The sequence below is a fragment of the Lepisosteus oculatus genome, chromosome 3 (genome assembly GCF_040954835.1).
Source record: "Lepisosteus oculatus isolate fLepOcu1 chromosome 3, fLepOcu1.hap2, whole genome shotgun sequence".
Taxonomy (NCBI): domain Eukaryota; kingdom Metazoa; phylum Chordata; class Actinopteri; order Semionotiformes; family Lepisosteidae; genus Lepisosteus; species Lepisosteus oculatus.
This window is the reverse complement of record NC_090698.1, coordinates 73,811,411-73,835,618: the sequence shown is the minus strand read 5'-3', so window position 1 is coordinate 73,835,618 and position 24,208 is coordinate 73,811,411. Positions and strand designations below refer to the sequence as shown.

The 24,208-nt window shown below is 44.4% G+C and overlaps 1 protein-coding gene across 7 annotated transcripts in view; it reads left to right on the top strand.

Moving 5' to 3' along the window:
* kiaa0825 (KIAA0825 ortholog) overlaps positions 1-24,208 on the top strand; it is a 145,257-nt gene that overhangs the window by 33,848 nt on the left and 87,201 nt on the right. For all 7 annotated transcript variants that reach the window (XR_011189125.1, XM_069187520.1, XM_069187521.1 and 4 more), the window contains 8 exons: positions 3,402-3,667; positions 5,728-5,878; positions 8,603-8,793; positions 9,680-9,862; positions 11,161-11,274; positions 12,516-12,652; positions 17,255-17,434; positions 23,372-23,599. Coding sequence is in view for 6 of the 7 variants with exons in the window: in XM_069187520.1 (XP_069043621.1) it covers positions 3,402-3,667; positions 5,728-5,878; positions 8,603-8,793; positions 9,680-9,862; positions 11,161-11,274; positions 12,516-12,652; positions 17,255-17,434; positions 23,372-23,599 (1,450 nt within the window). In the remaining variant the exon portion in view is untranslated. The remainder of the gene's footprint in view (positions 1-3,401; positions 3,668-5,727; positions 5,879-8,602; positions 8,794-9,679; positions 9,863-11,160; positions 11,275-12,515; positions 12,653-17,254; positions 17,435-23,371; positions 23,600-24,208) is intronic.

Genomic DNA, 24,208 nt, shown 5'->3' with positions numbered 1-24,208 from the left:
GCGTTGTATATAACATGGCTTTTAATAAAGTGCCAGGTGTTAACAGCACACGTCTTCTTAGGTGAATACTATGCACATGGTGTGCTTGCAATATCACAAAGTTTCTGTTTGATATCGGATTTCAAGTTCACTTACACCACGCAACTCTATAAATTCCTCTTTTTATGATTTTGTGTATAATGCAGTTGTGTTAACTTTGTCTGTTGTATACTATAAATCTAATTTATTTTAAACAGACAGAGTGGAAAGCCTGTAAGTAGTGAACACATTAAACACCAGAATTGGTTTGCTTTACAGCACTGTAAAACTGTCCAATAATGTACAAATTTTCATATACACAATACATTTTAATTACATTTTCCCCATATATTTCCATATATTTATTTTTACCCTCTGAATAAATTGGGATACCAACCAATTTAGGGCAAACTGCCAAAACCAGGTATTCAGTAGAAGGCAAGGGAGAATTAATCAGGGACATACTAAGATACTACAACCAGCTACTTAATTATTTAACTGATAATCATCAGGATCAGTATAGCAATTAAAGAGCTGGTTTGATCCAAATTATGAAATGGAGGAAGTGGATTGGAAGGGACCTACGTTCAATAGCTCTAGGCTACAAGATGATAAAGCTGTTTCACAGGTACACACTCCCAAGGCAACGTCTGAGTGAATGGAAAACATGAAACCTTCATTTTTAATTTTTAATTACATATTATGAATCTTATTATATGCAATGCAACACTTTTTGTTGTTTTGGCTCTGTGCTCCAGCACACTGAATTTGAAATGAAACAATGACTATGAGGTTAAAGTGCAGAATGTCAGCTTTAATTTGAGGGTATTTATGTCTATATTGGGTGAACCATACAGGTCCTCCCATGTCAGGGGACCAAAAGTAATTGGACAATTGGCTGCTCAGCTGTTTCTTGCCCAGCTGTGTGTTTTGCATCATTAGTTCATGCACAAGAGAGCTAAAAAAAGATCTAGAGTTGTTTCTAGATGCGGCATTTGCATCTGGAGTCTGCTGCTGTTGTTGTCTCTAAACATGAGGACCAAAGAAGTGTCAATGCCAATGAAGTGGGCCATCATGAGGCCGAAAAATCAGAATAAATCAATCAGAGACATAACCAAAACATTAGGTGTGTCAAAATCAACTGTCTGGTACATTGTAAAGAAGAAATAGCGCACTGGTGAGCTTAGCAATAGCAAACGGCCTGGTAGACCACAGAAGACCACAGTAGTGGATGACCGAAGAATTCTTTCAATCATGAAGTTAAACCCCTTTTCGACTGTTGAACAGATCAGGAACACTCTCCAGGATGTAGACATAGATGTGTCATGGACGACCATAAAGAGAAGAATACAACAGCGATAGTTCTGGGACAAAGCCTTACGGGCAGATGAGACAAAGATGAACCTGTACCAGAGTGATGGAAAGAGAAAAGTAGGGAGAAAAAATGGAGCTGCTCATGATCCAAAGCAGACCACCTCATCTGTGAAACATGGAGGTAGTGTCCTGGATTGGGCATGTGTGGCTGCCAGTGGACCTGGCTCACTTGTCTTTCTTGATGATGCGACTGCAGACGGCAGCAGCAGGATGAATTCTGAAATGTACAGAAGCATCTTATCTGGTCAGATCCCACCAAATGTTTCAAAACTCACTGGGCAGCGCTACACCTTGCAGCAGGACAATGACCCCAAACATACTGCTTAAGAAACTATGGAGTTTTTCAGGGCCAAAAAGTGGAATGTTTTTAACTGGCCAAGTCAATCACCCAACCTCAATCCCATTGAGCCTGCGTTTCACTTACTGAAGACAAGACTGAAAGCAAAAAAGCCCCCGAAACAAGCAGGAACTGAAAATGGCTGAACTAAAGGCCTGGCAGAGCATCACCAGGGAAGATACCCAACGTCTGGTGATGTCTATGGGTTGCAGACTTCGTCAACTGCAAAGGATTTGCAAACATGCCAACTTTTAAAGATTAAGTTAATGGGTCCAATTACTTTTGGTCCCTGAAATGGGAGGACTCTGTATAAAAAGGGCTGTGATTCCTGTATGGTTCACCCAATATAGACGTAAATACCCTCGAATTAAAGCTGACATTTTGCACTTTAACCTCATAGTCATTGATTTATTTCAAATCCAATGTGCTGGAGTACAGAGCCAAAACAGCAAAAATTGTGTCACTGTCCAAATACTTATGGACTGCACTGTATGTATTTGGCTGTTGTTTCTATCTCTTCAACTTACATCTGTACCCTTATACATAGCAGCGTGCTTCACTGCAACAATGCAGAGGAATTACCTTATTTAAGATTTCAGCAGCAGTCTCTCTCCTGGGATTTGAACCCACAACCTTCCAGTTATGCATCCAGAATCCTGACCACCGCTCATTTGTGTTAGTTTAGAGTGCAGTGAAGTACTGTATACACTATGTTTATTAGAGCTTGACATAACGTTGATCGTGAGTTACAGCAGCTTCCACATGTGGTGGAAATCTTTGTACTTTTATTACAGGGCGTAAGGTAAGCTATGAGCTGTCAGGGCTGTGGTGACAATTTAATTTCTTTCATGAGCTGACCTCAAGTTTGTGCAGGAGTTCAGCATAGACTGCACTCAACTTTGACATGCTTTATGTCTCCCCTTTCGGGACTTGTGATCAATACAGTCCTTGTGTTTCCTGTTGCTAAAGCTGAGCAAGATACAGCCAGCTATCCAGTGATTCCAGGGTTTTCCCATCAGCAGTAGACATTTTATATTTCATTACCAAACCAGCAATTAGTTACCATTATAGCACATTTTGTGACAATTTGAAATAAAGGACAAAACCACCACATTTTTCTTTCTGGCACCGGCCCTGAATTTAGGCAGACTGCCAAGATAAGATGTCTGTTTGAAGTTTATGAACACCAAGTCTTGTTGGTTATAATTCTTTCTGTTCGTGCTTCCAGCAGCGATGACTATAAAATAGCCTTGAAGTCAAGAGGCGCTTCTCCTTCTCTCCTGGAAGGTGCAGACTGCGAGAGCTCGCTGCAGTCAGGGCCTCATTTCTCTCTCAGTCCTGGGGCCCAGCTGAAGAACTGGCCTGCTGCTCCTTTCTGTAATAGAATCATTTACCTGATTTACACAAATTGGGATTAAAGTTCGTTTTTCGAATGATACAGAACTTCGCATAAATATTTTACACATGCAGGTAAATGAACCCATATGCCTCTTCTTTCTCAAGTTCCCCCCCTGACAGCACTTGTTTTCCAGGAGAGTTTCACCGTTTCATCCACGTCGATTCGTGCGTTAACGCACTGAATAATTTAGGCTTTGTTTTCCCCCCCAAGCCCACTGTGGTACGCTGAGCCCGGAGACAGTTCTAATCCTCCCCTTCCCTCTTCCTGCTGCAGTTCTGTGCTGACGTCATGCAAGAGCTGGACGCGTTGCTCCCGTTAGCCTTGGCGTGCCGGGAGGGCTTCCAGCTGGAGATCAGGGCGGCCTTCGTGGACGCCTGCAGCAAGGCGGCGGCAGCGCTCCTGGCGCGGCTGGGGGAGAGGAGCAGAGAGGTGCCCCGGACGGCGCCCACGCGGAGCCTCCACACCTCGCTCTCCACGGCCGTTTACGTCCTGCAGCGCCTGGCGCAGTACGAGACCCTTCTGAAGGACAGCGCCCGCCAGTGAGTCCAGAGCTGCCGTGACGACGCCGGCCAGCGTACGGGGAACGGGCTGGTACACAAGGCCTTCCGGTCCGCAGCAGCCGTTCCCCGGGCGCTCCCAGACACGCTCTTGAGAGGGATTAGAAACAGTCCAGCGAGAAATGTTGAGGGGCGTGTCACCCTTTTGGTAGCTGAGCAAAGGCGGTGTTCTCTCAACACCGTGGCCTTTTCCCATCTGCCTGGACGTGGGTCTGGTCCAGTGAGGACCACAGGGCCACAGGCCCTCAACGGGACAAAACACATTGCGGAATGACCTTAGGTCCGACACTATCCGTTGTCAGGGCCTACATGCTTCAGAAATACTGTCCATTTCCAGAAGTGGTCTTGTCACCTTCACTGCGGGCCAGATTCAGTCCTCTGTGATGAAAACAGTTATTGTGAGCGGTGGCAGGGCACTGCAGTCTCTTGGTATCGGCTCTCCTTTTCCTTCAGACCGACCTGCGTTATTGAGCATTTCCACCATTTTCAGGCATCACTTAAGTTGTTGTGCTGAGAAACAAAAAAAGAGTCTTATTTACAGAACAAAGATCTCAGTTACACACTGGGGGGAAAAAAGAGCTGTGATTTATGATGCAAACCAAAAAATAGTGGAATTGAAGCGCTGTTTTTTTTTAAGCTATTAATTTACAATTTCTAGATTTTGACTCCATGGGCCATGAACAGCCGACAGGACTTTTATACTTGTCAGAGTGAGGTTCACCAGCTGTCGGAATAATTCTGTCAATAGTGACTTTTTGTCTATTTTTGCACTCCCTAACAATTTGGTCAGAGTTCAGATGTATGTAGAAGAAAACAAGTGTAGCTTTACATTGCGTGAATGATGCCATTAAAAAAAAGATTAAGCACCGCTCTTTTAATTCTTCAAGAACTGTCTGAACTTACTTTTCCCACATGCTTCCCGTGTTGAAAGGGCGCTGTGGGACAGTGTAGATATATTTCAACTTAGAAGCAATTGGAAAAAAAATATCCACTCTGCTCTGCAAGTAGTTTTGACATCTGTGTTGAAGTAAATTAGTCAATGAAAAAGAAACAATTTGTAACTTTCTGTGATGTGCATTCCTGACCCCCTGCAGACGCTCTTTTACTGTCTCACAGCAGTAAGAGCTTTTGGCATCTGCTTCACAAAACCCTCCTGCCTTATTTAGTTTCTCCCCTCCATCCACAGTGTTTGTCTTCCCTTGCCACTCGCTAGGTTTAGGAACTGACAGCTTCGTTCACTTTCAGCCTCTCTTCTGACTCTTCTGAAATTCAACATTTTGTTTTGTTTTTAAACTCAGAGGAGCTGCACAAGTCCAGAGCCCCGGGTCCGATTTCAGCCTGGGGCCTCTGTCTGTGCAGAGTTTGCTTATTCAGCCTGTGTTTGCCAGGTGCTCTAATGTCTCCTACCTTTCTAAGACATGTTGCGCAGATTTGATTATCTTCTCTAAAACTGATAGTGTGGCCCTGCAGTGGTCATGTTTCTTATCCAGAGGCAGATGAGCCTAGGGCTTTTAGTCCTGTCTTGTGCCCTGTTCTCTTGGGACAGACTCTGGCCTCACGGGGACGTTCATGTCTTCCTGATGATGGATGTGTGGAAATGGATAAGCAGGGATCCTACCACAAATGGGAAAAAAAAAATTAAGATCTGAATCAAGACATTTGGGAGGGGCGTCTTTGAGAAATGCCTCTTAAGTTTTATATTTGACATCCATATGCGTCAGGCCAGAGAAATTGTCAGTGCGTTGCCAAAAAGACTAAAATCCAATAATTGGGTTGTAAAGAATATTAATATCAGTATAAGTGATGTCTTGACAGTGCAATTCATCTGGAGCAAGAACATGTTTGTTGGAAAACAGATGTGAGCTTTCAAGAAGCCAAAGGGCAGGGGAGCTGAGTTTTTTTAAGAGAACATGATTCCTAACACAAGCAAACAGAGGAAATAAATGATTGATCCCTAATAATCAGAACCATGTGCTGGGCTGGGGATGGCCACCTCCTACCAGCCGGGCCTCAGATTTCTCTGCCTTTGATCTGCCACACAGGCCTGTCTTCCTGCTCACCCTACAGCAGTACCGGGAGCTGGTCGGCGCGCTGCAGGTCCAGCTCACCGGCCACTGCGTCAGGACATGTGCCACCAGCATCTTGCAGGACGCCGAGAGCCACTTCTGGTGCGACCCCAAGCCCTTCTATGAGGTGCGACGAGGTTAATCTTGCTCTCCCTCCTGCTGTCCTTTCTTTCTGTTTCTGTTTGTCCACGTGGCATGTGACCAGAAACGGGATCCAGGCGTGTTCCCAGGAGATCCATCTGGAAGACCCCCCCTACCCCACACAACCAGCAAGGAACTGTTAGTTTGACAGATAGTTCAGAGAGAGTGTTGAGAGCACATCACAGGCAGGCCTGGCTGCTCGCCTGTGTCTGTCTCCTTGCAGTTTCAGGTCAGAAGATGTCCAGATCTCATTGCATGTCAGGTGGCTGCTCATTGCTTCTGTTTTTTGTTCGGGGCAAAAAAAAAGATTTAGAGTTTTTGCCTAATTGTGCCCCACAATTAAGCCTATTTGGATGTAGTTTGGGGTGTTTATAGTTATTTATGGGTAATTTTGTTCAATGCACCGAAACCGGATCTCAAAATGCTGCAAAATGCCCGGGTTGCACTGGGAAACTGAGCAAACAAGGGGTAAAACTCTGAAATGCTTAAAATTCCTGTTCTTTTGGCTGATTTGGAATTTGAGCATTTGCTTATTCAAAATGTAAACATTTAAACAAAATGTACAATAAACTGAGATGGTGCAGGAATAATTCAGTGCTCAATAATTACAGCATTACATCCTATGGTACTTTCGGTACTTTTTGAATTTAGTGTTGAAAGGTCTTGGAAAACCCCATCACGTGGCTATCGGTAGTGATTCATCCAGTATTCTTCAGTTATATAGGGCTTACACCTAGTCACAATAATTAAGTGTTGCGGGATTCAGCCGGATATAGGTCTCAAGGCTTCACCATCCGAGCACAGGTTTGAAGCTTTTTCATGACACTGTCTGACAGTGACTATGACACTTAGCTGAGTTATAGTGGTACCCTGTCACCATAATGTAGTGGTACAGCATTCAGCCCATTATACTGTAGGTTTACAGATTTGCACCACAGAAGTCTGGCGTAATTATTCCTTTTTTTAGCCACTCTTTCATACTTTCTCAGTGGGAATTATTAGAGGGAGGTTTGTTTCCTTTCATGAACACCATCACACCTTCCTTTATTTATCATTGTAGGTGGTAAGAGAAGCTGCTGTAAGTGAAATAATGAGACCCCGCTCTGGAGAGTAAACACGGTGCATGCCCACTGCATGAGCAAACGATAACACTGTAAAATGCTGGCGCGGAAGGAGCTGGAAGAGGTTACATTTGTATTACCAGTGAAATGATTTTATTATATTTTTATTGGATCGTATTGGTCTGTGTAAAGCTTTGTAATTGAGATCTGTCCAGAGAAATCATCTTGCATGTAATAAAAAACAGCTGCTTTCTTGCAAGGTTTTTTTTTTTAAGGCTTTGGTGTGTGGCAACAGATGTGTGGCTCTGGAGAGCTGAAAGAATGGCAGGGTTAGTGTAGTGAAACAGGGTTGTGGGGGAATGAATCTTATTTAAACGTCCTCATGTTTAGTCCTGAAACAGAAATTTGAAGTGAAAAAAGATCTGATTGCCTTGTGTCTGACTGACTGACTCAGCTCATCTCCATTTGTCAGAATACTGCTGTTCCATGTAGTTAAGAACGTTTGCGCTCTTTCATCCACCCTCCATTTTCTACCCACTTCATCCGAGTTGGGGTCACGGGGGCACCGGAGCCTGTCCCAGCAAGCAATGGGCACAGGGCAGGATACCCCCGGACACGGGGCACGCACCCCAAAAGCTAATGAACCTGTCAGTATATTTTAGGACTGTGGGAGCAAACTGGATCACTTGGAAGAAACCCCCACGAACACGGGGAAAGCATTCCCACAGAGCTAGCACCCCAGTAGTTGAACCCAGGGCCCCAATGCAGCAGGGTGCCTTTCATGCCAGGCCTAATTTAAGCTTAATCTTGATGTGTATTGCACCTGTTGTGTTATAGTGTGGGGTTTTGGATGCAGCACATTTATAATGAAATGTGTCTTGACATTTTAGAAACTGTCTAGCTTAATGTTGATTCCTTCTGCCTTGGTTGTATGTCAGTAAAATATTGGACTTTCAAGATTGTTACCTTCAGTGTGTGTATAAATATGTTCTCTAGTCTAGTGACAGAACCAATTCACCAGCCCTCTGTCTGCAAGGACTCTAGACCTAACTGCACAGGAGTCAGAGACTGCTGCTTGCCTAGAAAAGGCCAGCCTGCCGAGAGTAGGCATAGTGCTTTTGTTTTCCTTCTTCATTATACTTTATCATACAGTGATGTGTCATTCTTCGCTTGCTGCTGGTGTGCTCTTACCACCCACATGTCAGTCACGTTGGGAGATGTTGGATTAGCAGCTAGGGGTATCTAACACAAGATGCTTTCCCATGCTTCAGAATGGCATTCTCTAATGAATGGCTGTGGGTTTTCTGTGTGGGACACAAATGAAATATGTCCTTAGATTGTGGTGAGACGTTGTACATCTTGTTAATAATCATATTTTGATCACACCACAAATGTTTAGACATCTAATACCATTTCCTCATAGCCTGAACTTAATTAGATTAATAGGAAACAGACTTACTTCTCATCTTCCTTATTTTATTTTCCTTTGAGGATCAACCATGACTTCAGTTTCCAAACTCAAACTGTGTAGGAACAAGAATTCCCCTTGCTGTCTTTTCCATTCTCTTGTAGCGTGCGCGATTAGAGGACTGACCTAGTGGCCCGTGTTGTGCGGAGATGTAAAGTGTCACACCCGGTGCTTTTGGCAGGGTGAGAGGTGTTCCTTTTCCATCCAGATGTGGCACTATTTCCTGTCGGCTCTGCGCTGGGACCTCTGGAATGTGCTGCCTCCCAGTCTGGCCCAGGACGTCCTGGCTCAGGTTCTGACCCAGACCCTGGAGATCCTAGTGCAGAGGTATTCCCAGGCCTGCCCGACCTACAGCAGGACCCTACAGATCAGGTAGCACGGCCTCCTGAATTATTACTTGAAAGAATATTTTTTTCTTTATGCGGGAGTATGTTTTTCATGCTTGCTTTCATTCCCAGCACTTGCTCCAGGCCTGCACACGGAGCAGGCCGCTGACGGATTTATAACTGTGTTTCCCCCAAGTCGGGGGCCCACACCTCCAGATTCTGTCTGCTTGAAATTGCATTAGCTTATACAATGTGTAAATTTAGTGTGGTCAGTTAGAAAAATGGGAGGACATAGCGTTGCTCGGCACCAACACAGGGGGTAGCATGTCCAGTTAATAATACCACTGGAGACTCTCTTTGTTCGCTGAACGTGATTTACTGAACAATATCTCTTTATTATCCCTGCCTGCACTCCGTCATTCTTGGCTGTGCTTTGCGGGGCCGCACTAAGTTTTTTATGTTGGTTTTTTTTTTTCCGAACACAATGCATTAACACACACTTAGAGCGTTTAAGTATGTCACAGGCATGCTTTCCATCCTCGCTGACAGCTGAAGAAGGGCAGACCCTGCGCTCAGAGCTCTGCGCTCCGCGGCGCGAGGCAGTACGCGGTTGCCATTTTAAAGAGGCGTGCAGTTTAAAGAGGAAACACTGCTGGCTTCTGCGGGGCCGCTGTGCCTTCGGAGTCTGCCAAGCAGATGGAAGAATAGACCTTTGCCTCCGCTTTTATCTTCAGCGGGCAGTTTTCCATTCTTCCTGCCTTCATGCCACATATTATGCCCATTACCCAAATACTTCTCGAAGTGAATCACTTTATACCAACAATTATATTATTAAATTTTGGAACAAAAGTGTCACTCGAGTACGTGTGTTTGCAGATGAGCCCTCCTGTGCAGATTTCTGCTGATCCCTCGCCTCTCTCCTTCCCCGCCAGGGCCGACATCACTGCGGTGCTGCTGTGCGCCGAGAGCCTGCTGTGGGGGCTGTGCAGCAGCCCCGGGAAGCTGCTGTGGCCGGACCGAGACCCCTGCCCCCGGCTCTTCTCCATCCACAGCCTCTGCAACCAGCTGCTGGCCGTGCTGGCCGTCGTCACCTCGCCGCTCCGGGCCCTGTTTGAGTACGAGCCGCTCGCCTTTCTTCCCAGACTGCAGCGGGCAGGGGCAGCCGCCGGTCCCACCGACTGCGTTTCCTTTCATCTCATCCTCGGGGCAAACCGGTGTAGGAAGACGCACGCGTTGATGCAGCGCAAAAGCTTGTTACACAGGCGTGAGCTGTTTAAAAAAACACGCGAGACTCGGGCTCTTCAGACCTGAACTGAATCGAACTCCCAAATCCAGGAGTATGCGTAACGTGCACAGTAAACCTGAAAAGATACGCACCTTCAAAGGGGAATAGGGTTTTGCCACGCCGTTTTCCCCGAAATCCCAGTCTTGGTAGGGAGCTCATCTCCATACGATGTCTTTCCCCCATCGACTGAGCACAGCCGAGCAGACGTGTGCTGGCTGTCTGATTCTGTTTGTCAACATATAAACTGCAGTGCAGGAAAGGACGCACAGCAGTGGCTGGTCCTAGTGTTGAGCTCTTTTTAACTAGCTTGCAATCGCTATAATGTGGTTAGATTGAGAAAAAAGAATCTTTTTTGTTAGCAGTAAATGATTCTGATTTTAGACGGTAGGAAAGATAGAAGTACTCTTGAGCAGACACTACTGCAAATACCCACAAGATTACTCATCTAAAATTAGACCTTTAGCTCAGCTTGATAGGGAAGTCTGCAGGTAAGCCTGTTACAATAATGAAAATGAGCTTGACACATTTAACAACAACATAATGGGATAACTAGTGTTAATTGCTGTAATTGAATTTCTCTTCAAATTTAAATGTCAGGCTTTGTCTTAGCGCAGGACTCCAAAGTTTGCATTTTCTGTGAAACAGTGTTACAGCAAAGCCCTCAGAAGAGCTCACTCGGTTTGCTTGTGGAGTGTCTGTTTCCCGTGTGCGGCTGGAGTCGGAAACAATAGTTACTGACTACCTGAAATTATTGCAAAAAAAAAAGCATCTTTACCCTGTACCCATCTTTACCCTGAAAAAATACCATGCGAGTACCCATCTTGGCTGTGTGTCAGATTGTAGCCGTTCATTATTTTCAAATCTATTTGCCCTGCTCCATCCAGAACACCGTATTTTCTCCCGTTGCTTGCTAAGGCGTGTTAATTGAGGTGAAGAGCGACACCCTGGACACCCTCTTTTGCGGTGAGGCGTTGGCCGGAGCAGTGTTCCTCAAGGGGAGCAGTGAGCGGACTGTGTTCCTCAAGGGGACGGCCGCAGCGCCTCAGAGCCCGCTTCTCCACACAGCGACCTCTCAGCCTCGGGAGTGGTCTGTCAGCGAGTCTTCCTGCTGTCGTTTCTCTGCTCCAGGACGTTTCGCAGAGGCCCTGAGGACCTGTCGTCGCTGTCCGCCGCCGGACCCTCCGGCTGCCCTCCCCTGCAGTGGCTGCGCTTCGTCAAGCCTTCGCTCTTCTCGCGGCAGGAGTGAGCTCTCTCCCGCCTTCCTCCGGGGGGGGAAAGCCTTTTGCGTGAATGTGTGGCGCTGGTTGTGGGAAACGAGAGCTGAGTGCCTGGGCTTGCGTATGGTGAGATGGTTTTGCTTCACAGGATATCAGAGCAGAGCCTCAGACCCGGGGAATTAACCAGGAACACATGCGGTAATTGTGCACGACTTCCAATGTCATGAGCCATCCAGATGGATTAGATTTATTTTGACTTTTGCTGTGGCTTTTATTGGGAGTGGAATTACAGCTTTGACAAGGAGATGAAGATAACCATTAGAGACCCGACTGCAGAAAGTCACACGTTTGTTTGCTGAAACAAACACAGACCCAGAGAGTGACAAGTATTCCAGTCTGTCGGAAAGCGCACACAGTCATCTTCATCTGGATAATATAATTGAAATTGCTAATCCTCACAAACGGTAGCCTGCTTCCATTGATAGTCCACAAATTCCAGGATGGTCATGCTACAGTATGTCCTAGCACCTCACTGTAGACCAGCAGATCACACTGTGAAAGAGCCAGAGATGTTGGATCCTGATGACCCTATTGTAGAATAGTATATAAAAATAGTGACAGTTACTTTAAAAAGTGTGTTTTCTTACTCATATAAAATGATAGACATGAAAAGAGCTTGTAACCTCTTTTTTTTCAATACAGAGAACTGGTCCCTTACTATAACACTTTGATATATAGAAGCTGTTAAAAGGAATATCTCCTGGATTTGCAGCTATGTGACATCATAAATTGCTCTGTCAAATTAAACATAATGTTCCTCTTTTGAACAGCAGGGTGCATAGAGCAGTTGTTTTGCTGGGTAGCTCGTAACCCTGGGGCTACATTTCTTACTTTTTTTTCCAAATTCCAACTGATCTTTGAGGAGTGAAAGGGCCAAAATTTCTTCATTGAAGAAAGAAAATGTTGTTGTAACCTCGTAGAACAAAAATGAACATGGTTCTACAGAAGAGATAAGTGAGGTTATGCTGTATCTCTTATGCATTTGGCAGCTTACCAAACATTAATTTGCTTTTAGCTAGTCAAGATTAAACATAATTCCTTCCCTGAGCAGACTTTAAGTAAGCAAGCATGAAGGCATTTGCAGACTAATCTGGGAGGAATTGACATTTAAGGAAGTTAGCATTACATTTACAGTTTAAGGCTATTAATTTCATAGATAAATTAACTCCCATCTTTGTCTTTATCTTACTTTTTTTTTTGTTGAAGGATATTGGCTGCAGATGAAATATCTTCCCAGCTTCAGCTGAAATTGATGTTATCGCAGCCGAGTTGTAATCCGAGGTTACTGCTACAGACTCTACTTCAGAGTGACTGTCTGCTGCTGCGAGTGTTGCTCAACACATGTAAGGGTTTTTATTATTATACTGAACACCAGGTACTCGGCAGTATATGATAAACGAATTTACATGTTCATTTTTAGAGTTGATTTAGCATCATTGCATTTCATAAGGTTGATCTCCTGATTTTATTCTGTGAGCTCCTGTTGGGTTCATTTCTGATTCAGGTAAATAATTTGGGTGTGCGCTGCTCACTAACTTTTTAGTTTTTTTCTGTTGTTCGTTTTTGGAATTTTCTGAACTGAGCTGCCTCCCCCTCTCCACAAACCCAGGTTCTGAGTTGCTCCCAGCATGGAGTGAGAGATGCACTCGCTTTGGTGAAAGAGCAGAAGAACAGAATTGCACCGGCAGGCAGACATAAAGTGTCATCCCTGAGTCGAGGTCATTGACACTGGTCTTTCGATACAGTTTTTAACAGGAAAGATTCGAACCCCTCCTGTACTGGCCGGGAGCCCGCGACGCAGTGGGAATGGCTCACTGCTGGGGAATGTGCACGCTGTGGCTGTGTCCTCCCTGCACAGAGGTCTCCCACCAGTGCTCCTGGCAGTACTGGGCCTCCGGGAAGCTGTGCATCCTGAGCCGGCCGAACCGAGCGCTGCTACAGTACATCACTCCACACACCTGGTCTTTTATTGGACAAGCTGCCTTCCTAAAGGGAAGAAGAAAGGTTTCTGATGGAAAGAGGCCATCCTGCCCATCTTGCTGGCTCGGTCCTGAAGTAACTCATAGAGAATTCCTGAGAATCATCGAATTTGGACGTTTCGTAAAGCATCCACAGCACTTTTGTCGCTCTGGCTGTTGGTTGATTCCTTCACTCAAGGGTACAGAAGAAGCAGAACATTATGGGCCAACGAAGTTCAAGTAGGGAGCTGCGTCAGCATGCGTAGGCTGCAAAGGAACGGGTAACGGGTTTATTCCAGGCTGAAAAGAAAAGACAGGAAACAACGTTTCAGCTGTGGAGCCTTCTTTGGGTGTCACTTGAAGAAGGCTCCACAGCCGAAACGTTGTGTTTCCTTTCTTTTCTGTTGGTTTATGCAATAAACCCTTTACCTGTTCATTACGGGCCAACTGCAGCTCCACACGCTACATGTTTCTGGCCAGATCCTGCTGAAGCTGCTGGCCCATGTGGCTTGTCTCGTCCTGAATCCAGGGGTTCTGACTAGATGACCATGTCTCAGTTACAGAGCGGCTCTCTCCATGAGAGACTTGTCTCGAGTTGAAGATGTTTTTCCTGCTTGAGCTTGTTTGTTTAACCAGTAGGCCACGCACCTTTCCACACACTTTAATTCATCTTTGTTTAAACATGTCATTGCGACAGTCCCTCGTCAGAGCATATGACATCTGCACTAATAAACCAAATGGGGACATCACCTGCAAAACCAAATTGAAATGCATGTTAACTGTAATATTTATTAACCTGTTATATTCAATAATTCACAGCAGAGTGGAATAGAAGTAGACAGTTTTTAAGGATGTACCATTTTTACCTCTGTTTCATGATTCATAATTGACACGGTAAAGCTGATTGGATTAAGCAGTAATATAATAAAGATCAGGTCGCAGTTTTTAGTCTAAACCATGTGGTAAACTGTGTGAGTCAGCATCATTCATTTCGAAAAGGTAGTTGTCGGCTCATTAAGGTGGGGATTCAAGCCAGTCCATTGTAAATGCTGTGATTTACCTGGTGGATTTGTTTAGATAACGTTAAAAACTCGAATTTGGCAGATCCCATGTGTGTGATTATTGAACTTCAGTGAAGCAGATGAATATGAAAGAATTCTCAGAGTCTGCAGTCTCCTCGCACGTTCTGTAATCTTCCCCAGTTAAGGGTCTTCTTCGCTTCAGAGTGAGTGACTTGACTAAGCGCCGACTCTTCCTCAGTGTAAAACCCAGATAAATTGGTGTTCTTCAGGGAGCGATCAAGGTCAGCGGGCCTTCTGAGTGCCTGTGAAGTTCGGCTTGAGAACACTGTCGAAGGGGACTGCAGTTCATTCATCATAACTGGTCTGCAGTTATATAGTGGGATCATTATTAAAAACCATGTAGTTAACCTCTGGCGCTCTTCAGCACCCCAAGTGGAAATTAATGTAAGTCCCAGAACTGCCTGTTGACGTTCAGGTTTAAATCTCCATATCTCCTCAAGGAGTAATTACTGAGCTGACAGGCTACAAGGCGCTGGCGTTATCCCTGTAATGCAACATAATAGAGTGATTGTAGGTCAAAGGATGTTTGACCACTTTCTGTTGTGAAAAAATCAATTTCCATCGTTCCTTCAGTACCAGGATTTCCCATTAGTTATCAAATGGGCAATATTAGGTCCTCATCCTTTAATGCGAGAGGTAATTTAGGGCTGTCATTTTAAAACAGTCTAGCATTTGTCAAGGAAGTGCAAACACGGCCTCACCTTCCATCGCGCTCCTCATTGAGTCCCGCGCTGCGCTCACGTTCCCGAGTCCAACACCTGTCATCCCGAACGAGGGCTGACGGATGTCTGAGGGCCGCCTCGCGCGCTGCGGCCCGTGCTGTCCTCCCCAGCGTGGCCCCTCCCACTCGCCGCGGCCCTCACGGCCAGCCTGTTGTGGTGGAATACCCACCTGGGTCCTGAGGCTCCCGCCAGAGGTGCCTGTTCTCAAGGGCAAGTGAAATAGCTCTGGGCTGGTACTTCCTACGGCTTCTGGGAAATATTTTATTTTGTTGCCTTTTAATGATGTTTTAAAATCCCTGCTACCCTGGACTGGAAGAAGAGGTTAGAAGGCGGGGGGATGACTGGAAGGTTTATTAACAGTTTAGTCGTTTTGTGGGGTTTTGCTGTACAAGAGGACTGAAATCAAAAAGTGAAATCACAAGTGCAATCTTGTGCGCTGCATCCGCAACTTTTTGGAATAGCCGTTATCCAGTTGATACCTGTTAATTCACGTCTGGATTAATCTAGTAGGCTTTGGGCAGACTTTGAGAGTTTGCAGAAAATACAGCTCCTGAACCTGTTGGCATGTAATGGTCTCATTTTGTTTTGTTCCGTGAGTATGTATAGGCTTATAACATCAGTGTTGTGCAAAACATGAGCATTAGAGGCTTTGTGCAACCAATCTCTTCTTCACCTGAGCCTTAATCCAGCTGTTCTGGGGTCAGGCTCGTAGCAGAGGTTCTCTGGGCAGGGGAAATTAATGAGGAAGGGACCCCAGCTCCCGAAGGAGTGGGCTGTTTCGCACAGGCAATCTACCAATCAGTGTGCCTCTGGGAGGAGACTAGTGTGCTGGGGACGCCCCATGTGATCCAGTAGAGAGCATGTAGACTCCTCACAGATGGATACCCACCCTGGATGTGAAACCAGCACTCTTGAGCAGTGAGGCAGTAGCTCTAACTCAAATGCCATCATGCTGTCTGCTTTGCATGATTAATGTAGTCAAAGCTCGATTGAAAACCCAACACAAATTCCTGTGATGCACGCGGGATGTCTGACATTGCCATCTGAACTGCTTTGTTCTTTATGGATCACTCGCTCCTTAACTTATTCCCTAAGGAAGTGTACATTATCACGTCATATTAACTTAGTCAAACATCTCATCCATTACCTCAGTCCAATTGCTATGGTTAGAGATGGCTAGGAAAAAAATAGTACAAATAATGAGATAAAGCTTTAAAAACAGGCTTTGTGTGTATCCGTAGGGTTTCTATTTATGCATTTCATATGAAAGTCATAACCAGATTACACTTCTTTACATCTGTCCTGCTGAATGACAAATAATGGCAGCATATATATTATTTTTTATAATCCCCTTCACTTGCATTTTATTGAAATTATTTCCATTCTGATGTTCTGAGAACTCCTTTTTTATTTAGATGAGTGTTATACAGATACCGTCTTTAATGGCAGAATATCGCTTTATTGCTTTTTATAGATGGAAAACACATTGCTTTGAAACTGAGATTTTATTGCTTACTTGTATACACCCTTAATAGCATATTCAGCTCATGGTATATAAATCAAAAATCCCACTGTAAAAAGGAATTATATTTTTTTGAAATGTAAATATGGATGCCTGCATATCTTATTATTTAGTTGGTGTGTCCTTGTATTGTTTTAAATGTGAGAGAAATGGTATATATTGCAGTGTGATTACAGTGTTGATGACTTTGTTTCATACGTGTATACAGTACGTTTAGATGCTTGAGCCCGGTGTGAACTATGATACTTGAATCTGGTCTTCACTGATCTTTGAGTCTGGTTTGAACTGCGATTTTTGAAAGCTGGTTTAAACATTGATTCTTAGAATCTCATTCAAGCTTCGATTCTTAGGTTTCCTTTGAACCATGGTTTTGGAGTCCGGTTGAGACTGTGGTTCTTGAACCCGTTGCGAATTTCGGTTCTTGAATCTCTTTTGAACAGTGATTTTTGAGGGTGGTTCCAACTGTGCTTCTTGAATCTGGTGTGAACTGTCCTTATTGAGCCTGGTATGAGCTGTGATTCTCAAAAGTAGCATGAACTCAGGCTGAGCAAACGACAAAGCAGAAGTGTTGTGGGTACTGGAAACAATTATATCAGATCTTCAGGGATTGTTGATGTTGTACTAATCACAGTATATTAACGTGTGCTTCACCTTTTCTCAGATTTCAGCAGCCGGGGTGATGATCTGGATTCGACAGACTGCCTGAATGATGCGGAAATGTTCCTGGAGGCGGTGTTCATGGTGCTCAGCAGTCTAAATGATGTGCCTAGGTCTCTCGCTACAGTGCTAGAGAGCTATTTTGATAAAATGCACCTGTGGGAGCGTTTGCATAACTTATCAGGTAAAACAGCGCTGCTCTGTTTGATTAAACTTAGTGTCCACCAGTCTTGTTGTTATCGCCGTCGTTAAAATGCTTTCCACCAGGTATCAGAGAGGTCCCCACTGTGCTAGCCACCAGACATGACCAGTGTCTCTTGATTGGTTCTGCTCTTTGTCCCAGCAGGTTACATGCAGCTTTTCAATTCAATCAATTTTATTCTTACAGTGTGTGGTGCCTTTCAACCAGAGAGGCACTTTACTTAAATTATACATATAATAAAGTGCAGAAAACAGACAATACCATGAGGGACTGCGACCAGAGGCGTGGCCATCACCTCAGTTTTGTTCTTCTGACTACAGGGTGATTGACAGCCTGTGTCTCGGTGCCATAAATCGACTCAAAGCACAGAAAGTCCCAGGTGGCTGACAGCCAACTTGGGTTTTAAGAGTCAGCAGGCTCATTACGAGGAGCAAAAGTTAGATAACAGATCTTGGTAACCGAAAGTCAGACCTTGACAGATCCTTGTTCTGTAAACCAAGAACATAAGCGTAGAAGCCGAGAGGAGGCCATTCAGCCCTTCCAGCCCGAGTGGTAGTTGGTAGTTAATTGATCACAGGAGCTCATCCAGCTGTTCCTTGAAAGGAACCCGTTGATGAGGTTCAGCACCATGGCTGAGTAGCTGTTCCACAGTCCCACCACCCTTTGGTTCAAGAAGGGCCTCCTGTTGTTGGGTTTAAATGCTCTTCCATGAACTTCCCAACCGAGGTCCTCTGTTCTGTGGTTCTAAAGAAGGCCTCTCGACACGGTCAGTGCCTCTGAGGATAATAAATACTTTTATCAGGTGCCTTACTAGTCTAAGACAGGACATTTCCGTTATAATAGTCCTTTCGATTTCTCACTTTGACTTTCTAATAGCCTTTTTTATTTTTACTTGCAGTTCATTGTACTGCTTTTCTGTAACTGGATCCTGTTGTTTTTTAATCATGTTTTAAAGTGCTTTCTTTTCATGTTTATTTTTTCTAATTGAGTTGTTGAACCATTCGGGTTTCAGTTCTATAGCTTTTAATTTGCTCTTTTTTTACGATAAATCCATGCTATGCTTTTAGGAGAATCTGTTTAACTGTTGACATTCATGTCCCACTGATCCTACAGTACATCTGTCCTGTCCTATTTTACCTTTCTCAATTCTTCAAAGTCTACTTCTGGAAATTTAAACTTTTGCTTTGGACTGAACTGTACCATTCCTGTTGCTTTTTCAACTGCTGGTATTCCTATTCTTGATCTTTCCAAATTTGTGTGGGGAAAGTTTAAGTCTCCCATAAAAACAACTTCTTCTGTTTCACATAAATTCTTATTTTCATGACAGTCAACATTTGAATGTGGTGGCCTATAGCATACTTTTAACACTGTAGCTTTGCATTGGTTTTTAATGAATCGGACTTCATAGATTCAGAGGCTTTTGATTAATTTCCTGAACATGAAAACTCTTTCTGATGTAAAGCACAGTCGCTTCACCTCTGTCTTTCTGTGTCCCATAATGGCTCACACCCGAAGAAGGCTCCACGGCCGAAATGTTGTGTTTCTTTTCTTCTCTTTTCTTGTTCCTTTGCTGGTTTCTGTGATTCTAGCAACATTATATTTGCCTGCTAATATAGTAGCTTTTCTCTCGTCTGCCGTGTTTCTTATACTCTTGGGATTTAGGGATCTGCTCTTAATTACTTGACCGATTGTTTAGTTCTCTCTTTCCCTGTGGTTTTCCCTTTCCTATTTAACTTCCTTTTTTGTTCTGTCCCACCACTCTAGTTTAAATATTTCTGGATTTATTTGTGGGTTCTCATGCCAAGACAAATTCACAAAAGCTGCAGGCCTCCCCAGCTGACACATTGCTGAACACAGTTGACAAAATAAGGGATTCATATTTTCCCATACAGCATAATGCCACTCCAGAGTGGACATGTATCAACAATCATATTGAGCAGAAACACAAATTTCAAATATATTTAAACATATATCAGTTAAAACATACAGTTGCTTTTAGAGATGACTCTTTAGTTGGGTTATATTCATTTTATATTTCGTCTATAGTATTTTTATAGATACGTGCGACCGTAAAGGAAGTGGTCACCCTGGAAAAAAAACAACTAAGCTCTTACATACTGTACTCAAATTCTGGTAGTTTTTTTTTGCTATTTGAAGGAATAATGATCTTTACTCTTTTTGCACTATTTCTGGGGGTCATGCTCCACTTGATAACAAGCAGTGCAGGTAACTACATGGAAGTAAATGGAATACATGGGTCAATGGCCATCTCTCATTTGTAACCTTCCTTTAATTATTCTGAATGTAAATGGATGGAAATTATTTCATCTCCAGTGCAAAACTAAAGCCGCCCTGACTGTCATTGAACCCCAGCATGCTGATGGCGATGCTGCAGTACTGTATGTGTCAGTTGAACGATTTTCAACGTGATAATGATGAAGCAATCCAGCATTTTCTGAAACATGCAAGTGAGACTGGCCATCTGAGGAAAAGGATGCTGGAGAATTGCAACGTTGAAGCGGAAACCAAACTGGCTGAAACATGGCTGGCAAGATACTCTGAGACTGGAGTTGTATCCCCAGAGCTCTTGGGGAAACACTTCACATGTCAAGTGGGAGGACAGACTGAACAACATCAGCACTCTCGCTTCCAGACAGCACCACCAGCGCTGAAGCTGTGCTCATCCAGCATCGGCTCTGGATGTCAGACTCCAGGCTCCCAGAGAAGATTCTCTTCTCCCAGCTTCGCCAAGGCAATCGCACCAGAGGAGGCCGGAAGGAGTGTGTCAGAGATGTGGTGGACGCAAACTCAAAGACAAAACGTCAACAGCCTGGGGGACTGTGGCCCCTGAACAAACCAGATGGGAGGAACATCTGGGAACATGTGGGAAGGAGCCCAGCACTTTGTCAGAACAAGGAAGCAAAGGGAAAGCACAGAAGTGAGCTGACCATGACTGGATTGCACAGTGCACAATCTACAGTGCTTTTTTACCATTGATAAAAGGTTCAGGCCTGATAATGACTGCTTTTTCTTCCTCTCCCAAACACATTCAATCTATAATTTCACAGCAGCACACTTCATGTTACTAATCAGCTGCTGAACTCATCTCCTGGAGTCTGGACAACTACTGTACGCTCTGCTTTCTGAACATGGAGTTTCTCTCATTTCCCTGCTGTTGCGGTTGCTGTAGATGCTGTTTATGGGGCTGAAGCGGTAGTAAAAAGCAGACACGAGCTGCCTATGGTTAGGTCATTCTGCTCTAATCTGCCTTCTCTGGTCTTTGTCCATTTATCTCATCACAGAATCATCCTGAAATGTGGAATTTTACCTGCAGGCTTAAAGTCTGCTGCTATCTCACGCGTGTTAAAAAACCTGGCCCAGACCCTCAGGTGCCTGTAGCTCTCGTCCAATTTCCACTTTCTCCTTCTTCATCAGACAGGATGAGGGATAAAGCAGGAGGGTGATGGATTGTCACGTCAAGCTCTGATCAGAGTGGGAGATGTGGAACAAGCTATCTGGCCATGTGAGGGAACGTGCTGTATTATTCTGAAAGAGGAATGTCCTGAAAGGAGAAAGGAACAGAGGTGCTGTGATCTGAGGCAAGCCCCCTGACTGTGGGATGGCTGTGAGGCGCTGTGCTCCATGGGGAGTTCTCTCTGAACTCTGTGGGGTCTGCGATCCCCATGGCAGGACCTGCAGCTCCCTGACAGTGTGTCTGCAGCGATCAAGCCCCTGCTGGATGGCCAGCATGCGCTCGGGGTCGTTTGTTGTCCCTGGGTGGTGAGACCTGGAGTCTTCACATGAGCGAAAAAGTCATAGGCACTGTTCTTGTGTTACTGCTAAACCCCTGCGCAGTGACTTCAGTCAAGCCACACTTTTTGCATCCAGCTTCCCCTTAAACAGTCTTCCTAGGAGACGCCTTGAACCCATCTAAAACAATCAGCTTAAATAGTGTTTGTTATAGGTACATAGACCAGTCCAAACTGTATAATTGTATTTCACAGCATACCTGTAAACATATTCTTCCTTTTAGTGATTATAATAAACGTGATTGTAGCAGAAATTGCTACGATTTTAATGATTCTGGAGGAGGTAGATCTGCTGAGATAATAATCTAGACTACGATGCCACACAGAATACGTGTGCTCGGAGTGACTCAGGAGGCTTCATGTCTGGCTGTGTCAAAAAACACAAAAAATCCGAAATTTTTAGTAGACAACTAAACCAGTCTCTGAGTACCTCAGTCACCTGACACTCATTATTTCTCAATCCCTATGTTAACATCTCCTTCACAGGAAAATATCCTTCCAGGAAGGCTTAGTGTTATTAATTGAAGATTCTTTAAATAGTTTAGCAAGCTGTAACATATTAATTGGAAAACATAAATTAGAACAGACAGATTGTTCACTCTCCAAATGTATGCTGTTCCTGCCAAATCTGTTCATATTCTGATATCAAATCCTTTTAAATTTCAGTAGTATTGGGCTTTCTCGGTTTCCCTGTGAGTGTTTACTCACACAGTAGAGTACATCTGATACACAGTCGTAGCTCATGCTTTCCCAGAATAAGAACAACTTAGGGAATGAGACAGTATGTACTTAAAGTAAAATCACATTCTGTAAAGTTCGTTTGTGCTTCACACAACCAGTACTGCCTGTCTTGGTAACTGTAGTAGTAAATTAGTAGGGGGGGATGAGCCTGCAATTATTTTTTGACACTCGTTTTAGGAAAACCCTTGATATTAGGTTTAATCAGGACTCATGCAGTGACGGAACTCGTGTAGGTATTTTTATTACATGCAAGTGGTAATTATTGTTGCATAATTTTCACAAATCGGAGAGAAGAGGGTTTGAAAGAAAACAAAAGTTTGTCCCGTAATCTCGATGTCTTTCTTATGATGATATATTCTTTGCGGTATAATGAGCCTAATTGCTGGCTTGGCTTACACATCTCTGTAGTGATTTTGGATGCAACATATTTGTGGTAAAATGTTCATCTCAGAAATCAAGAAAAAATGCCAGATTGGGCATTGGACTGCATTACTGTGTTACACATTGTTTAGCCGTGCTTTAATAAAGTCTTTCTCGTTCTTTTCCACTTAAATATACAGACTTTGCATCACACTGCCCCTCACAAATACACACACACAGACTGAGCACATTATTAGAATATTAGAAACACAATTTCCTTCTGTGTTTGACATGTCTACCTGAATTCTCCCGAGAGGATTTAATGCCATTGAAACATGGAGCTCTTGCTCGGCAGCTCTGAGTGGTCCACTGTTTTTATTTTTTATATCCGTCAGCTTGCAGCATGTGAGATGCCCACGTGTACATTCCCAGAGTCTCAGAGCCCCTGTCTCGCATGTGTGCACTCCACCGGATGCATTCACTCCACCAAACCAATAAATACAGAGAGAATATTTTAATTAAGTTATTTTTCTCATGTGTGACTTCTCTGAAATTCTGCGGCACACCTTTTTAATATCTGAAGGTATGTTACTGTGATGTGCTATGCCATACCGTTGAGAAAAAACGCAGTAATACAGTATCGCATGTGTTTTATTTCTTTATAATATGTAAAAAGTAATATTCTGACAGAACTGAACTGCAGGGTACATGACATTTGCTGGATGCAAGTAATTGAATGCCCTTTTGCATGTTCAACAGGAAAGCTTTTAAATATAAGTTTCAAAGTAGCTGGAAACAAATGGCATTGGTAAAAATAAACAAGGCCGATCAATCCTGATATTGTGTTCTAACAGTATCACTTCAGGTGCTGTTGGCCTGAAAGGGTGCTTGTGTGTGAGAAATAAAAATAAGTGTTAGGAACCCCAGACAGGTGCTCTGTTTTGGGGGATTTTGTACACATGGACTGATGCTCCTGCGTTGTTTGTGTTTTGCCGTTGTTCTAAAACAGATGCCAGCAAAGCAGAGCCGAGGGTGTTGAAGTGTCTGAGAGACGCTGTCTCTAAGCCCGTTCTGGATGCAGTCCAGCACCTCGTCTCCATGGTGAACGCATGGCAAGACGCTGAGCATCATGGGACACACCCGCACAAGCACATGGTTCCGGAAAGCCTGCTCAATAAAATCCCAAGGGAGTGGGCTTACACACCCCGAGAAATTAAAAGGAAGCAGACTGGGAAAAGTAAGTATTGCAGTCCTCAACTTTTTTTTTTTGTAGTCCCGACAGCATTAGTATGTTCGCATCCATCCGTCTATTTTGTAAACAGGGTATAAGGCAGGGCCGACACACAGACACACTCAGACCACGGCCCGCTGTCTCAGAAGCCAGGTAACCTGCCAGTATGTCTTTAGACTGTGGGAGGATACCCACACGAACACGGAATGAGAACATGCAAACTCCACAGGGCCCCAGCGCTGAGAGGCAGCAATGCCAGCCACCGTTCTGCCCACTTGTTCACAGTATTTTTTTAAACCCACGCTATCAGAGTCCAAATTCATCAAAAGTTCCTCATGAAGGCCTGCATTCAGGCCTGACGTTTCCAGCTAGTTGACGGTCGTGTCCGGGAGACCCAGGCAGCCGCCGTGATATCCAGCCAGTTGGGCTCTGCTGAGACAGCCGGGGTGTCCCGAGCGCGTGAGGAAACATCCTGGAGGGCTGTGGGTTTGCAGGGGTGTCGGTGAGCATGGCCAGCTCCGGCCGCTGCTGACAGGGAGGGAAGTGATGAAGAGTCTGATTCGGTGGCTTGCTCCTCCTCGCCCCTCCCCACACCCCCCGCTGGAGCCATCCCGC